At 42.4% G+C, this 17,496-nt stretch overlaps 2 protein-coding genes across 2 annotated transcripts; one reads left to right on the top strand and one right to left on the bottom strand.

The window, feature by feature from the left end:
- The first annotated feature begins 810 nt into the window (after nt 1-810).
- gpr174 (G protein-coupled receptor 174) lies at nt 811-8,281 on the top strand. The gene is made up of 3 exons (XM_020595551.1): nt 811-890; nt 5,828-6,320; nt 7,200-8,281. Exons 2-3 carry the CDS (start codon nt 6,126-6,128, stop codon nt 8,001-8,003), a joined length of 999 nt encoding a protein of 332 aa, XP_020451207.1. The 5' UTR covers nt 811-890; nt 5,828-6,125; the 3' UTR covers nt 8,004-8,281.
- A 117-nt stretch (nt 8,282-8,398) lies between these two features.
- On the bottom strand, nt 8,399-17,068 carry LOC109957571 (integral membrane protein 2A-like). The gene is made up of 6 exons (XM_020595552.1): nt 16,714-17,068; nt 16,141-16,278; nt 12,443-12,628; nt 12,191-12,301; nt 11,009-11,153; nt 8,399-9,746 (listed from the first exon to the last, which is right to left on the bottom strand). The coding sequence occupies exons 1-6, from the start codon at nt 16,783-16,785 to the stop codon at nt 9,652-9,654; spliced, it is 747 nt and encodes a 248-aa protein (XP_020451208.1). The 5' UTR covers nt 16,786-17,068; the 3' UTR covers nt 8,399-9,651.
- Nucleotides 17,069-17,496: the final 428 nt, after the last annotated feature.

Raw genomic sequence — 17,496 nt, 5'->3', positions numbered from 1 at the left:
CATTTTTGTTGTACTTCCTCTTACCATGTAAAGCGGCAAAGACAGTTGGCAACGGTTGCCAGCAGATATGAAAAACTGTTAAGGCGCTGAGGCGGGCTTTTAAACTGAAATGCAACACCGTGTGCCCTCCATCCCCCCACGCACACAAGTGCTCTCACATCTGCATCATCCGAGTAGGCTCTGAGGCTACCCCCGCCTCCAGGCTGATCTATACAGCCCACCTTTGGAAAATACTGCCAGGTGTCTGAGTCACACATCAAAATGCCCCTACATCTTATCTTTTTGCTGACATGCTCAGGCATTGCATCAGATTTTCATCTTCCATTTAGTTACTGATAATACAATGTGAAAATGAGAAAAAGAAACCAAAAGATGAGGATGTTTAAAAAAAAAAGACCAAGAAGAAGTTTCTGTTCCTGGTTTTGGTGTTAATCTCATCGTGAGATCATATAATGTTTTGGTATGTCATCTAGAGGACTTGCACGGCTGATAGACACTGTCCTCATGGAAAGAACTGGCTATATGCATAATAGCAGAAGTTCTGGTGTCAAAAATTCTTGTAAACCACACCCCCCACTCACAGGAAGTCCTATGTGTGCTAAAACCCCCAGTAGAGACAGCCAGCCAGACAGACAGACAGACATACAGAGAATGGCAGATATATACAGGGAACACCGTCAGAAGAAAAAACAGGAAATAACATCAGGTTAGAAAAGAAACATACTGCAGAAAGTGTGTATGAGGTAGAACAACATAGAGAGAAGTAAAGGGTGGGAATGAGAGAGGGTGGGACAAAACAAGAAAATAGTGTGAGAAGGGAGGAGGGAAGGGATGTGATGCTTCACCCCTCTGACTTCTGACAGAACGTGGCTTCAAGTTTGACAACAGAGGTGAGAAATTACTGCCAATTTTAGAATCTTATATTGTCAAGAACCTGTGAGTGTGAATTTTTGTGTGAGAGGCTGGATGCTTTCAGCATAGAGTCATGACTCATAGGGAATCTTGCATGTTTTTCCGATGAGAGGATTATCTGTTATGCTGAGGGTGTGTGTGTCTGTAGCGTCACGGTGTCTCTGCGTTCCCTTGTGTGTATGGAGGGTCAGGGCGTCTATTGTGTGTTGAAACAGAGCACGTGGAGGAGTGCTGGCATTTCGGTGCTGATACACGAGGCCAGATTTTGTGTCTGAGTGGAAAAGCTGTAACATGCCAACATCCCACAGAGAAATGAATCACAGAGGATCAAATAATATGTTTCCATTGGCAGGGTCTGAAGACTAAAGCTGCTGAATCCTAGTAAGGTAGGGGTACAGGTTTTTTATGAAATAGAACATTGTTATGAGTCTCATTCTACATATACACCTCACCTAAACCAGTATAGTGTAGTTTTTACTCATTAAAATTATTGATATTTTGGGGGATTTTGTTGATAGCAATAATTAGATGATATTTTGCATCCATCAAAAAATGGGTTTAAGTATCAACAAAACTGAGGCAACATTAGAAGCGTAAGAACACACACAGTTAGGAAAGCCCAACGGCCCGACCAGTGTGATTAGTGAGCTAATTAATTTGTTGCCAATATTTCCAAACTTCATCCAGTGCTGCTGAAGGAAGAGAGGGTCAGGAAAAGAGAGAGAGGTAGGAGGAGGAGGAGAACAGCAGCCAAGTGTGGTGCAAAAGCTACAGGTCAGATGGAGCAAACAAATATGTAGAAGCAAAATGGCCTTGTTTCTATTCTTCTGAGCAGTGATTCAAGTACCATATTTAACAAATATTTTATAAAAACATGTGCGCCCCTGCACCCCGCCACCACTACCACCACAAATAGAATATAATTTTGTGTGTGTGTATTTCGTATACACATACACTGATATCACTTTTGCAGAGTGATTCTGCTAAAGTTTGCTGTGTGCGTTTTTGTGCCAGTACCTTGGCTGTTTTAGTCCTGTCCTGGACAGCTGACTCCCAAAGCTTTTCATTCTTCATACTCTGTGCGATGCTTAGCTCGCAGACGGTGAAACAAGCTGTTGAGTTGTCTCTAGTGGCGACCAAATTCCAACAGTTTGCAGATTGCTGTTTTTGAGCAACATCCATCCTTCAAAGCTCCAGGTTCCGGGTTCGGGCCCCACCTGGAACCTTTCTGTGTGGAGTTTGCATGTTCTCCCCGTGCTTGTGTGGGTTCTCTCCGGGTACTCCGGCTTCCTCCCACAGTCCAAAGACATGCAGCTTAGGTTGACTGGTGTCTCTAAATTGCCCATAGGAGTGCGTGTGTGTGGTTGTTCGTCTATGTGTTAGCCCTGCGATGGATTGGTGACCTGTCCAGGGTGTACCCCGCCTTCGCCCGATTGCCGGCCGGGATTGGCTCCGGCCCCCCCCCCCGTGACCCCGTTCAGGGACTAAGCGGTAGAAAAAAAATGAATCCCCGTCACAAAGTCTGAGGGCGCTCTAACCACATTTTGAGTGCTGTTCACTTTGCAACTCAACATTTGAGAGTGCACAGGCACAGTTTTACAAATGCACAATCTGATTTGAGAGCTTAGTCTCAGTCATGCATGTGCTTGTTTCTGAGTGCTCTCTCAGATTTCTCCACTGGGATTTGTGTGAAAGTGTGTCCTTGCCCCTTGCCTGCTAGCTCTCATAGCCCTGATTTGCAAATTGAATAATGCTTGCAATTTGTTTTGTAAGCTTTCAAAACCTTTGACGTGGACAATCTTCCACACAAACCCTAGAGGAGACATCTGAGAGTGCAGACTCAGATTCCAGCTCTCAAATCTGATTCTGTGCTAACACAACTGTGCCTGTGCACTTACAAATGCTGAGTTGCAAAGTGAGCGGTGCTCAAAATGTGGCTAGAACACCCTCAAAAATTGTGGCAGATATTTACTCCCATAAAAATACCTCTGTGCCAGTGAGGATGCATGTTTAGCAATCAAATTAATGACATAGATTACGAGGCCTTTGGTATCTATATTTTATCTCTTGGCGCTGTCTGTTCACTCATTTATAACCTCACCAATGCAGTTTTATGCTGCCACACTGACTTGTAGTTCAGTGATCTTGTACTGTACATGCTGCACATGCTCTCAATGTGCAGCACGTGACGTCTAGGCCACATCCCGCAGGAGGTATGTGGGCTCTCAAGGCCTGTTTTTGATTGTTTTTGTAAAGTGACTGACATACTCAATAATGCCAGCTGGCGCATTGTTAAAACAACAATTAAGACATTGTCACAGACAATATATAACGCACACCCCTAACTCTCAAGATGATGATGTTTCTGTCACAATAAGATGATGTGCAGCTAATGTACATCAACAAGAAGATGAATATTATATAAGCCCGCTGCCGCAAGAGACAAGAAGGAACTGAGACTCCAGTACTGTCTGGTCTTCAGCTGACGGCCTGCAACAAAAGCACATTGCACATGAAAAATGTGAGAAAAGAAATGCACTAATAACACATGTAGGTCAAAGGTCAGTGAAGCTAAAAGAAGGGCTGGGAACTGAGAGCCCACTGGGAGCTATGTCTGCCTGTGAAGCAAGACACCAGGCAGCCAGGGGGGCCAGAGTGCTGTGGAGGGGTCTATAGCTCATGAAGCAGCACTATACATCATCCAAACTGGATGACACCCCCTCTTCACTCAACTCAACAACCTCTGCTTGTTAATGTCCTTACCGAGAGCCACTGTACTGTACTCTGGTACAATTTTGAGGTACTTCTGCGTTTGCTACTGTACTCTTATTTCCTTTTTAAGCTACTTTTATACTTTTATCCCACTACATTTCATAGGGAATTGTTGTTGTTAATACTCAGCTACATTTATCATACAGCTGTAGCTACTTTTCATATTAAGAATTTATGGTTTTAAAATACAAAGCATTGTTAAAGATGATACCAGTAGCATTTAAACTACTGGTTTAACTCATTCCTCACCCAAATACAGTGGTAACACAGTCTCTAAGAGTTCACAGTCCCACATATGAGTGATTTCCCCTCTAAACCCCTGAGCTGGTGCCATTAGAGAAAAGTCTGAACAATGAATACAACTTTCCATGGACGGAATTTTGTTTTATGTTCTTTCTCTAACCAGTGACTCAACTCATGCCCCTCAAATTCATCTTGTGACCCGTTAGAGCTTCCCCACCCCAGAGGTGAAAACCACTAGAACAGTGAAATTATGCTTACTCATACAAGAACAGCAACAATCTAACAAGGTAATATATAGCAATACAGCTCTCACGAGGGCTATTTTCTGCTAAATGAGTACTTTTACTCTAGGTTCACCTCTGTACTTTTACTTAACAAAGATTTTGAATTCAAAACTTTTACTTATAATAGTCTTACATTGTTGTACCAGTACTACAGTAAGTAAAGAGTCTATGTTTTAATTCCATCAGCACTGAGGTGCTTGTGATGAGCATTAAACAATAAGGCATAAATTATGTGTTACATAAAATACCTCATCTTTAGTGTAGTATGTATAACTTGCCTTATACTTAAAATACCAAAAACATAGATTATGTTTAGACAACAGTCCCAAATGTTTAATTTGTACAGTTATGCATCATTATTTATTTTTTGCATTGTGAGCATTATTCATATCACGTGATTTTTTTTTTTACCGCTTGTCAAACTTCCTCAAGTATGCTATGAATAGTTAAAAATTGTTACAGTAATTTAAATTAACTGGAAGACTTGAAACTCATCGTGTCTTCAAAAAGCAGAAAGGCCGATTGCCCAGTTTATACAGAAATGATCAATTTACAAGTCTCATCTATACAAACACAGTATGTGTGAAAGGCCAAAACAATGAAAACTATTTTTTGTTCTATAATTAAACAGGGCCACTTTCTGTTAAGCGGTTTACTTATGTAGCAGCACAGCATAGGTAAACCCATGCATACAGCTGTGGGTGTATCACGCCTACGAGCAGTAAGTTCGGTTCCAGATATCACTGTGCATTTCCATTTCATCAGGATTTAAACTTAGCTACAATGAAAGTCCTTACAACCCTCTCATTTTCAATTTGAGCTGTTGGATGTGTGAAGAAGCATAATATGGCTGTGACTTACAGTATACCGAAACAAAAAGAGTGCTTTCTCACACATAAATGGACTTAGGGAAGGCAGCATGCCTTGGTTCGACAAACCACAAGTCTAGTCTGATTTGGTAACCACTCCGGTTTCAGTGATGCTTCACCCCAAAGTGTTTGGCACACTGGCTCTTTGCAGGGTGCCCTGCAGCTGGAGATGATAAACAGTCGACACTATGTGGTAAACTGTACCATCAACTTCTCTGTGGGTTTGCACATTTACTGTAAAAACCTCTGAGCTCACACAGAGGATTTATTATTTTATACAATGTTTAAATGCAACATATAACAAGCTGAGGCCGCTGCTGACCAGTGTGTGTGTGTGTGTGTGAGACTAAGTGCTGTACAATGTGATACTGTATGTGTCCCATTGAGGAAGCAATCAATTCAAAACATGTTGCATGCCAGGCTGGTTTCCAGAGACACAAATACTGTATCATCCTTTTTTCTCTGAATACCAGGTTTCTACCCCAGCATGCACTAGGTGAGAATCAGGTGGCCATGTTTATTGCAGTCATGTCTGTAAGACTCAGACAGACAATCACATGTAGCCCACAAAAGCTATTCAGACTTTTCAAATCAAATCAAAGAACCTTGATTATTGAAGGCAGACGTGGGTTCTCTTGCTGTGAATTGACAGTCAACATTCAGACAGACAGAGGTTTTATTTCCTGGAAACAATGTTATCTAACTATATACGTCTTTGAGTTGACTCTTTCTTTTCTTCTCTACCAGGTTACCACGTTCCTGGGGTTAAAAGTGTTCTGAAACACCAACAGTTCATCAGCACTGGAGACAAACCTAAGTCTCTACAAACTTCACCAAAAGTCTGTTTCTATCTCTGGGATGCTGCAGGGAACAGGACTATAGTAGCACAGGTCACTGTAACAAAGTCCTCCCTGCCACAATGAACAGCATGAATGCTCAAACGCACCCATCACCAGACTACAAGCAACTTTCCTGATACAAGCTTCCTGCTAGTTTACAAGGCAGCTTGTCTTGTGTGTTGAGAGAAAACAGCCCTTGGATTAAGATGAACCATACCTGTAATATGAGTGAAGAACTCCGGACATACAAACACCATGTGTATGCAGTGGTGTACAGTGTGATTTTAGCACCAGGCCTGCTGAGCAATGTGTTGGCCCTGTGGGTGTTCAGGGTCTATATCAAAGAAACTAAGAAGGCTGTGGTGTTCATGATGAACCTGGCTGTGGCTGACCTACTGCAGGTAAATGTCCATCTGTGTCTTATGTCCTTCTTATATGACTGTTATCTCTTTGTCTGTTTAGCTGTTTCATTACTGTATGTATTGTGTGATTGTACATTTTTATTTCTTGCACATAACGCATACCCATGAGGCACCTGTAACCACGGTATAACTACTGTATGATAATTTAGTGACAAATAAACAAATGTTTACATAATGTACATGCACAAAGCACGGCATATTAAACTTGAAAGCTCATTCGGAACCTCAGGTTTACAAAACAAACAAACAAAAACATACTTACTAGATTTCTTGCAGTGCTTTCAGCCCCCGCCTCACATGAAGGAATCTTTTATGAATAAAAAAGATAAGCCTAAAATGTTAACGTAAAATAGTAATAATTAGTAATAAATGTAGCCAATAAATGCAATAAACAAAGGAGTAATATTTCATATAATGCTCACATCTTAACCAGTGTCTATACACTGGTTAAGATACTTTAAAGGTGTTAAACATACTTATATAAGCTAACAACTATAACAATGTGTGCTGTAGTATGATATAAACATTTATTACCGTTTAGAATGAGCTTATAAATGCTAAATAGAGGGGTTAAAATAAAGTGTTACCATTTCTCCCAACAAATGTCTAAAAATGATTGAAAATGTCAAAGTCTAAAGGTAAAAGTTCAAATGACAGGTTATTTATGTGTAAAACAAACCAAAATCCTCACAGTTTAAAAGCTTTTCAGTCAAAGCTCATGTGAGACTTGTGTGAACCAGAAACTACTGTACTAATCGATTATCCACATTCTAGTTGACTTGTTTTTTGTTGTCCAAATTAGAAAGACATCAGGGTTTCCTTGTTCCAAAACCATCTGACACTCTTTGCTCTCCTCAGGTGCTCTCTCTGCCTTTGCGGATCTACTACTACATGAACAACACCTGGCCTTTTGGTCATCCTCTCTGCATAATCTGTTTCTATCTCAAGTATGTCAACATGTATGCTTCCATCTACTTCCTGGTGTGTGTGAGCGTGCGTCGCTGTGAGCTCATCATGCGTCCACTGAGGTACACGTCATCCAGGCGAAAAGGAGACTTCATTATATGCGCCTGTGGCTGGCTGTTGGTCTGTTTGGCCTGCCTGCCATTCCCTCTGCTGAGGAACTTTACCAGTGAAAATACCAGTGAAAATAGCACTAAACTGGTGTGCTTCTCAGAGCTGCCCATGAGGCCTGTCACAACTCTAACAGCCTGTGCCCTTCTGATCATAGCTGAGCTGTTTGGGTTCATCATCCCCCTTATCTGTGTGTTAGCCTGTACCTGTCTGACTGCTGGGAGCCTCCGGAGGCAGAACACAGGTGCAATTACTGACCGAGGAGAGAAGCAGAGGGCTTTAAGGATGGTGCTAAGCTGTGCCGCAGTTTTCTTAATATGCTTTGCTCCATACCATATTACTATGCCCCTGGACTTCCTGGCAAAAGCCAACGCTCTTCGCAATTGTGCCCTCAGGGATCTGATTCTGCGATGTCACCCTGTCACACTCTGCCTGGCCAGCCTGAACTGCAGCCTGGACCCACTCATGTACTATTTCACAACTCATGAATTCTGGAGGCGGCTAAGCAAGACAGAGATACCAGAGAGCATAGCTTTCAGCAGGCGCCTGTCCCGCGTGACTGCAAGAGGGGAGGTTGAGGATGACTAGACCACAGTCTAAATGAGCTTGCTGAAGGACCAAAATGATAATCTCAACCACTAAACTCTGACAACAAGACGTTCCTAAAATCTAAAAAGTTATAATTTACATGAAAACATGCATGTGGAAATACAGAGTGAGTTTCAAACTGTGAATTTTTTTCTATTTATTTTTCAATAAAGGTGTGACTTCTTTGTAAATTTGTACGGCTCAAGTGAAGAGTGAGCTAGTTCTGTTGTGAGGGATGAACTTGCATTCAAAACCTCTTACGGATGAACACAATACCGTTAAACCAGCTACACCCTTCCCTCTAGATCCAGTTTTATGATAAACTAACAGCTGGCAGAGGATGATGAAAAAAGATTGTGCCAGCTAAAATGTCACTTTCATTGGTGTGAGCATGATAAGTAGGTAAAGGACTTTATTCAACAATGAAGTTCAGTTCAGTACATCTAATCGTCTAGTATTCAGATAAAAAGCTGAGACAAAAACACACTTTTACAAGCACACTTCCTGTCTGATTGTCTTTCTGTGCAGGTGGGAAAACACTGAAAACGACTTACACAATATTGGGCAAAAAGCCATTTTTCATACTTCCAAGCTTGTGTAAGGACTTTCAAATTCCAGTACAAATATTTAAAGCAAATATACTAATGTATGCTGAGAATTTGTTCCTGTGACAATTTGAAACATGTAGCATTCTTCAAAAAACCGCGCTGACAGGAGCTTATTGCTCTCAGACGTCTCAGTAAAGACAAGTCTCTTATGGGAGTACAAAGTCATAAATAAAAATGGAAAAACTAGCATTTTCTGAGACAAAACTGGTGACATTTCCCTTTAGCTTCAAGCTCAACAGCCATCTTTCAAGTCTAGTGCCACAAATGAGGTTTCTACACAAACACGGACACTGGTTGCAAGGTGCTGAACTGTTCACCATCAGGTTTACATTACATCATCACAGAGCAGGGCTGCAGAAGCCTCGGGGAGCAGCAGGGCACTCGGGGAAGTGGCGACTGAGAGCTCTGGGCTCGTGCATCTTCATAAAAAAAAACAACAACTTTGTTACATGTGTACTGTAGCTGTACTGTACCATACATTTCCATGGTGAATTGTGCTATAGCCTACCACAATATAACATACAGTACATTTTGTCAAGGCTGCTCTACAAACCTTTGAGAGTGAAAACAGCAGGCTGACACACGAACAGGATACAGTATGAATGAGTTCTCATTATCAGCAGCATATACTACCGGTTGAATGACTAATAATACTCATCTAGAGGTGACTGGACGTTGTAATAGCGTTAACAACTACGAGATCAGTCAGCAAGAAATTACAGCAACAAAACAAAACCCAACATAACAAATAGTTAAATGCTTAGTTAGCAGGCTGACGCTGGTTAATAGTACAAGACTAGCTAGTGAATAACAAGAGCAAGAAAGCTATGACCTGTACAGGTTCAGGGGAAGGTTCAGCAAAGGAGAGGGTTAGGCTATAATATGTTGCAACGTAATGTCACTTATCACTGGGGTTAATGCAGGGGAGGCAAAAACTGGAACTAGAGATTTATACAGTAGTAACTTTGTGCTGAAAATTGTTCCCTCTGTCTCTCCTACTCCCACCAATTCTCCCTCTGACCTATGCTCATGTTTTCCCATCAAGCCTTGCAGATATGTGTCTCCATCACAAACTTGTTCTCAAAGTGATGGATGATGAAGCATTCGTCTGCCGAGCGCTTCTGGATGCCTCCACCTGACAGACACAAAAATACACAAACAGAAGTTTATTAGTGTTCTCCAGGGTCCGTGAAGTTCTGGTTTCGTTCTGTGTCGTTACTAGCAGTTTAAGTGGTGCAAGATGTGTGAGCAGACGCTAAAAATCACAGATGCACTGATACCACCAGACCAAGTACAAACACTTACACCAAGTACCTGCCAGTACCGATACAGTGTTTCTACTGTAAAAGCTAAAATTTAAGTTCAGTGACTTTAAAGATATTCCTGATAGTGAATAAACAAATTATACAAAAGGAAGTTGTGCAAATTAATTTCAAAATGTTCTGTGTAAACAAATATGGCGCCGTCACCATTCCACTTAAATATAACATGTAACTGACAGACCTTCTGTAGCCTTCTACACAACTTACAGTAATAAGGAAGTTCTTAACATTTTTGGGAGTAAAAAAAACCCAGAATGCCAATAGCGCATAATGCCAGAATTAGAAATTTAAAACTGTAATTAAAAGGAACAAGAATCTTCCTTTTGTTGCAACTGGCAATAATTCAAGCATTACTTATAGATGGTTGTAGTCACATTATTTAAAAAGACAAAATTAGCTACTTTTGCAGTATTGTACAGTAGGAGCAGTTTCTTAAAGGATAAGGCCACTCATTTTCTATATTAACAGTATATTCAACACTTCCCATACAGAGACTAAAACCAACAATGAATCGCCTCTGCTCGCGGTTAATGTCTGTCAGTCCTGGATTAGCTTGTTCGTTTGTGCCACAGACCCCCACTGCTGTTCAAAAATGGTTTACATGTTTCCTCACTGCAAAACACAAGACCCTAATAACTTCTAAAAACACTGCAGTCCCTGAAAGCATAAGATCTTACAGCGTGTGAAGTGGGCATAAGTCAGGGGCTCATGGACAAGATCTTTGAATATTCTTAACAAATATCTTGTGTTTTGTAATGAGCAGACATCATCCGGTGTGGCAGTGAACGTGTGTGGCACAGAAGAATGAGCTAAACCAGAACTGACAAACTCACAGACATTAACAGTGAGTAGAGGCAATTCCTTATTGGTTTTAGTCTCTGTATGGGCAGTGTTTAAAATATGGCTAATATAGGAAATGACCTGATTTGATTTAAAAACAGAGGAGCATTTTGTTAAAAAAATAAATGATCAACCATTTTAAAAGCGTTAACTCATAGAAGATGTGTGAAGTATGAAACTAAACACACACTCTTCATGACAAACGGTCAGTTTCAGCTGTGCGCCACATGCATACCTGGCAGGCTGGCACGACGTTGCATTCTATATGTTTCCTTTCCATCACACAGCCGGCGGATGTAGTAGCCCAGAGACTTGATATCATCAATCCGCTCCGTCACCACCAGGTCCTCGTGCACCAGGTAGCTGCGGTAAGAGCCAGACTGGGACAAAAGATTACAGATCACGAAGAAATCATGAGAAAAGCAGATCAGTGAACAAGACTGCACCCAGGTGTGAGAACTAAGAGTGGGAAGGACTTTGTGTAGATGATGACTCATCGCCAAACTTCAGCATTTTGTGAAATGCTTTCACACCAGATAATGACATTTGCTGATTGCAAGACCACCCACCAAATGCCAAATGTTTTGCAACATGTTATGATGGATTGTTTTTGAAACCAAGCTCTCACCACATAAAGTTTTAGGACTGACTGCTGTAAAACAAGCTGACCATGTTCCACTCTCACTAAAACTCAATGAAAAGCAAACGCCCTAATGTACCCGAACAAACAGAGCTGAACTGGGGATCTACTGGATGGACTGCCATGACATGTGGTACACACATTTATGCCCCTCTCAGGATAAATTGTTTGGTAATCCCTTAGCATAATCTAGCATCAACATATCACTGTTTGTTTATGAGCAAATACCTGCAAAACTGAGAACATTTCCATCAACTGCAGTCACACTTTGCGATTGGTGCTAATTAACAAAAATCCGCTTGTTAACCTGCTCAGCATTATACCTACCAAACACTGACATGTTAGCACGGTGACTGTAGCATTTAGTTCTAAGCATCACTGTGCTTAAGTGAAGCTTCACAGAGCTGTTAGCATGTCTGCAGACTTTTTATTCTGCATCCCAAATCCATACTACATAGTGATTCTAAGCAGGATCTGAGCATGTAGCATGTTCACACCCAGCTTCTGGCAGAGAATACTCAGTCTGATTCATACAGTGTCACTGCTGTGTGTCCCAGAGTGTCTGGGACAGAGAAAGGTGATGTTTGCAAATTGAGGACACACTGGATTAAAACAGATAGACAATCTGTGGAATGATTACAAATCCCTGGATTTCCTGAGGCAATATTTAGTCCTTAATATTATGGCATGAGCTTAAGTGAGAGTACTGTGTGACATAGTTTTTCTTCTTTTATCCGAGCTAGGTCGCAAAACGCATCCTTAGATCCTGTTACTCACCATCAGCTGTGAGAACAGGTCGATGAGGTCCTGAGGGGGGAGCACCACTGAGGTGTTCAGAGGAATCACAAAGCAGGTCCTCAGAGTCAAGTCCAGATATGCTGTCAGCTTCGACTGACACACACACACACACACACACACACACACACACACACAGAATAATTAGGGAGACATTTTAACTGCATTAGGAGGAACATCTACTACTGCGGATGCTTGTGTGCTCCTGGGCTATTTAAGTGTACAGAGTGTTACCCTGTTGAAATCATGAAGGATGTAAGCAGGATCTCCAGGTCTGAAGCGGGGAGGGGGGACACTGATGACGGCCATGCTGTCAGAGATTTCCACCTCCTCCTCCACCTGTGGCAGGTAGTAGGGCTGGCTCTCTCCTCCTGCTCCGGTTGACACGTCACTGAACTGCATGGCACCATGATACAGCCTCTGGAGGAAACATGGCCAAGTAAGAGCAAATCCACAGAAAGACCAATCACATTTAAAGTGTTATTTTGTTATTAAATGTGTTACTTCTTCATGAGGTGTCACACCCCAGTTTTTGTTCATATTTACATGGGACTAAAAACAACATCTGCCACCATGGTTCCAAGTTATTTTTACCATGATAAAGTGGGTTTTTGTCTAGACCTGTGTGGCCAGTTCCCCTCTGCAGTGTCTACCTGTCTGCTCTGCCAGCATCTTCAGTTTAACGGACAGCACCAGCCTTACCTAAGACACACCAAACTGCAGCAGCTCAGATATCGGAGGTTGCCAGTGGGAGCCAAAGCACGTGTTGTTTGGGTACAGGCCAGCACGGTTTGCACATGAGTAGAAAAGTTTGAAAAGTATGCCACAGATAGGACCTGATCTCAAAAGAGGCCTGAAGCGGCATTAAATTATTCTCAGACACTAGAGGGCAGAAGACAGACTCAGTACTGAATTTTGGTGTAACGTGCTCTAATGTAATTTTTTATGTTTAATGTGTATGTTGTATTCTATTCTTCTTTTAATAAAGAAAATTATCCGTCTCATATATGCTATTTATATTTTACAGCTTACATGTGAGGAAACAACTGATATTTAAGGAAAATAACATTTGTTGCTTAGGGGACAAGAAACAGGACATAGGAAGACAAACGCGACCTGTCAAATCTTTATAAAAAAGGACTTGAGATCTTTAAACTAAGCGGCCTTTTTGCATTGTATAAACAGTTTAACACATTTTAGGCTTTGCTTTACTTAAATGAGCACAGAACTCCTGTGGGCAGAGAGACAGTGTGAGTTCCTCCCACTGACAACACAGCAAAATTCAAATGAAGCCTGCACTTTCCCCTGAAGACGGAAGCGAAGGCGAGTCAGCACCGTTTCCCACCCAGACAAGGGTGTCTCACCAGTAATCACGAGCAGCCTTAATGATTCTGCTCAAACTCAAGTAACTCTCTCTTTGTTCCCCACGGCATGTGACCAAAGCAAAATTAAAAGACGATTTAGTTTCACTTTGGCCATGGGAAAAAATATGTACACTGTACATTAGTGCAGATGGATAATCAGGAGAAAGACTGTACACAAGGTGCATTTTCTTTGGATATTAAATGAATATCAGCATATGTATCTAAGATTAATATAACACAGTTACAGACAATATGGAGACACACTCACACTTACACACCAACCACGCACATGATACACTCCCTGACCTGTGTGTGTGTCAGTAATTGTGAGCATCTGTTGTCCTTTTATTGAAGCCCTGGATCAACCTGCAGGCTGGAAACCTTATCACCCACATGGCTCTGTTTACCCTGCTGCTCTCCCCGAGTGTACAGTGTTTGTCCACTCATACATCGAGCCGCACGCTGCACACATCACGTCAAACCATTTTCAGAGCCTACTGGGTCATGATTTGTCTGCTTTGTACAGCTGAAGTCAGAAGTTTACGTGCACTCGGTCAGGATTTGGTAGCATTGCCTTTAAACCGGTGAACCTGGGCCTTCTCACAGTAAGATGCTGGAGTTTCAGCCCGTTCAGACAGAACCGGTGGAACTGGGTCTGGTTTGGGGGCCTCCTTGCTCACACACACTTTTTCAGCTCTGCCTACAAATTTCCTGCTGGACTGAGGTCAGGGCCTTGTGGTGGCCATGATATGTCCACATCATCTTCCATCTTCATGATGTTTAGTGAGGTGGCCCAGTCCATCCTGCAGCAAAGTCCCTTCACAACATGATGCTGCCTCCCCCGTGGCTCATGGTTGGGATGGTGGTCTTTGGCTTGTGAGCCTCCACCTTTTTCCTCCAGACATAACGATGGTCTTTATGCCAAACAACCAGAGGACATTTGTCTGGACAGTCAGATCTTTGTCCCCATGTGCAGCTGAAAACCGTTGTCGGCCTTTTCATGGCATCTTGGAGCAGCGGCTTCGTCCTTGCTGAGCAGCCTTCCGGGTTACGTCAACACAGGACTGGTTTTACTGTGGATTCAGACACTTTAGGTATCCTCCAGTGTCTTCACAAGGTTCTTTCCTGTTGTTCTGGACTGATTTGTACTGTTTGGACCAAAGTCCATTCATCTCTAAGAGACAGGACACGTCTCCTTCCTGAGCGGTACGATGTTGCATTGTCCCATGGTGTTTATACTTGTGTAGTGTTTGTACAGATGAACGTGGAACCTTCAGGAGTCTGGAAATTGCTCCCAGGGATGAACCACACTTGTGGAGGTCCACAGTTTTTTCTGAGGAAGTTTCCCATGATGCCAAACAAAGAGGTAGTTTGAAGCTAGGCCTTAAAATCCATCCACAGCTGCACCTCCAGTTGACTCTGATGATGTCAGTCAGCCAATCAGAAGCTTCTAAAGCCATGACATCATTTTCTAGAATTTTCCAAGCTGTTTAAAGCCGCAGTCGACTGAGTGAATGTAAACTTCTGACCCACTGGAATTGTGATATAGTGAATTATAAGTGAAATAATCTATCTGTAAACAACTGTTGGAAAAATTACCACTCTGTTTTACAGCTAAATTTAGCGAGCTATGGCAGAGAAGGTACCCACTGCAGCTTTCCTTTGCAAACAGAGACCGCTGTTACAGGCCAGGCCTTCCCCTTTAGGACATAGAGCGTTATAGGTAATGTTGTTGTTGTTGTCAGAAGTTGTGACCTGCATGCAGTATGGAGCGAGAAGATGCCATATGGAACAGACTCCTTTCACATGCAGCCAGACTACTAATAGTCAGCTCTCAGTGTATAGATAGGATTGTAATGCAGTTAACTTGGCATCAAAGGCCACATGCAGTGTTCGTGTCACCAAGATGGGATAATGCCTGTGTTTTGAGTTAGCTGGCCTCCCTTGTCCCTTTTCCGTGATGGAAAAGCCCCGACTTCTAAGACTAGTTATCGGCCAAGCATTTTAACCATGAACCAGAGGTCCCCAGCTACGGTTTGGGGCTGAAGATGTGGGTGGGTAACACTGTATTTGAGGAAGTTACAACTAAAAAGAAGTAAAACCTGAATGGCGACAACTGAGAGAACAAAAGGGGCTGAAAAGTGACGACATGGTGGCCGTATTTCTGCTGGACAGGTAATTATTGGTTTGGTTTGGTTTGGTTTGTTGCCATTTGTTATTTTCCTGAAATCTGTAAGTAGTAGTCAGTCAGTGTGCATTGTGTTTTGGAAGTGTCTTTGGAGAGAAGTCAGAACAAAAGAGTGGGATTTCTTCAGTTATCTACTTTCAAAAACAAGCTTACTCTTGCTGTTTTTTCCAGAATGTCCAACCCTACCTTTGACCATCAGAATGAAATGTCCAACCCAATACTAAACCTAATTCTAACCTGAACCCTGAAACCAAGTCTTAACCCTCAAAAAGGTGTCTCAGAAAGTGAGGACTGGCCAAAATGTCCTCACTCTGTTGTAAGAAATACTTTTTGGTAGGTAGTAAGTATAAGAACACACACACACACACTCACTCACTCACTTTTGGCGTGAAATAGCGATAGAGACATGCTCCCCCGACGATGAGCCCACTAAGGATGAAGGCGATGCCCAACAGAGTGAGCAGACAGCGACCTGTGGACCCCTCGTTGCCCGCTGGAACAGTGGCCAGCTCAGGATCCTAAAGACACACATACACATATATGCACACAATAGTATGGGGGATAATACTGACATCACATTTATAAAGGGCCTCCACCTTCTGGAAGATGCTTGAACATTGTTTTCCCCCTTCAATAATAATGCTGCATGCACTAAACAGCTAGAATCAACATAAACATCTTTACTCGGCAGCGCCGTAATCCCAATGGAGGTTAGGCCTCTGCAGAGCAGTTGTTTAGGAGATGGGCGGTCCCATCAGGTGCACTACGCAGCTCCATGCATTTTGCAAAAAAAATATGGCAACCCGCTAAATTATTGTTTGCAATATACATAAGCATCCTTAAAGACCCTGTGAAAACGTTCGTGGTTAAAGTCAGTGGTCAGAACCGACTGCTTGCCGCCGGTGCAGGCCTGCCACCAGGCTCAGTCGCCGCTATAAAGCCCGTTAACTCACCTTCACAGCGGCTGGTGCCTCTTTGCCCAGCGCCTTCTGCGCCAGCGCCGAGTTAAAAGCGATCTTCACCATGCTGCAATGGAAACGTGTGCTCGAGTTTCTTGGGCAAACAGAGAGCAACAAACTATCGGAGGAGACTGTAAGCTTTGTGTATTCTCAGCAGCTCCGCACTGTGACGCACTTTGCAACCTTGGCTTTATTTAGCGCATCCGGTGGCTGGAGGAGATTAAGACGACATCCAACACAGAAGGAAGCGCATCTCCTTCAACCACAAATTACATGACATATATAAACAGCTGAAACAGCTGACGTCTGGCTTAATTTAAATTACTGTTATTATTGGTTTGCCAGCGACCACCATTTATTGCCTCATTGGAGAGTTCATTTGTGAAACTTTGGTGTCATCTAGTGGTGGTAACCATTTATATTTTGTGATGCTCCGGAACAGCATAGCTTCCATTCGTTAGACTGAACCTAATAACACAAGACTTGGAACTATTTAGACTTAGACTTGTCTTTCTTTAGCCACTATATTTTGATTCAATTAGCACTGACTGCACTGCAATGCAATACAATAAGACTCTGGGCATATAATGCAGTCTATTCATCTCTGAATATCCACTCTGTAAATGGATTCTGTAAATATATTCCCTCCTTCATGCTGAATACTACCTGCCAGTATGTCTGCCCACTCACATTGATACACACAGTACACAGCCTTCTCTGTACTGTGTGGAAACACAGACCAGTGCCAAGTCTATACAGTAGGTCTGACACATTTCC

Source organism: Monopterus albus, unplaced genomic scaffold (assembly GCF_001952655.1).
Source record: "Monopterus albus unplaced genomic scaffold, M_albus_1.0 scaffold27.1, whole genome shotgun sequence".
Classification (NCBI taxonomy): Eukaryota; Metazoa; Chordata; class Actinopteri; order Synbranchiformes; family Synbranchidae; genus Monopterus; species Monopterus albus.
The sequence above is the reverse complement of the archived record's forward strand: the minus strand, read 5'-3'. Positions and strand labels throughout refer to the sequence as shown.

Coding starts and splice junctions, on each gene's coding strand:
- LOC109957571 (XM_020595552.1), bottom strand. CDS start 16,785: ATGGTGAAGATCGCTTTTAACTCGGCGCTGGCGCAGAAGGCGCTGGGC. Junction 12,629..16,140: donor ATCGCTATTTCACGCCAAAA/GTGAGTGAGTGA, acceptor TGTTTCCTCCAG/AGGCTGTATCATGGTGCCAT. Junction 11,154..12,190: donor ACCTGTTCTCACAGCTGATG/GTGAGTAACAGG, acceptor CTTTTGTCCCAG/TCTGGCTCTTACCGCAGCTA.
- gpr174 (XM_020595551.1), top strand. CDS start 6,126: ATGAACCATACCTGTAATATGAGTGAAGAACTCCGGACATACAAACAC. Junction 6,321..7,199: donor CTGTGGCTGACCTACTGCAG/GTAAATGTCCAT, acceptor TGCTCTCCTCAG/GTGCTCTCTCTGCCTTTGCG.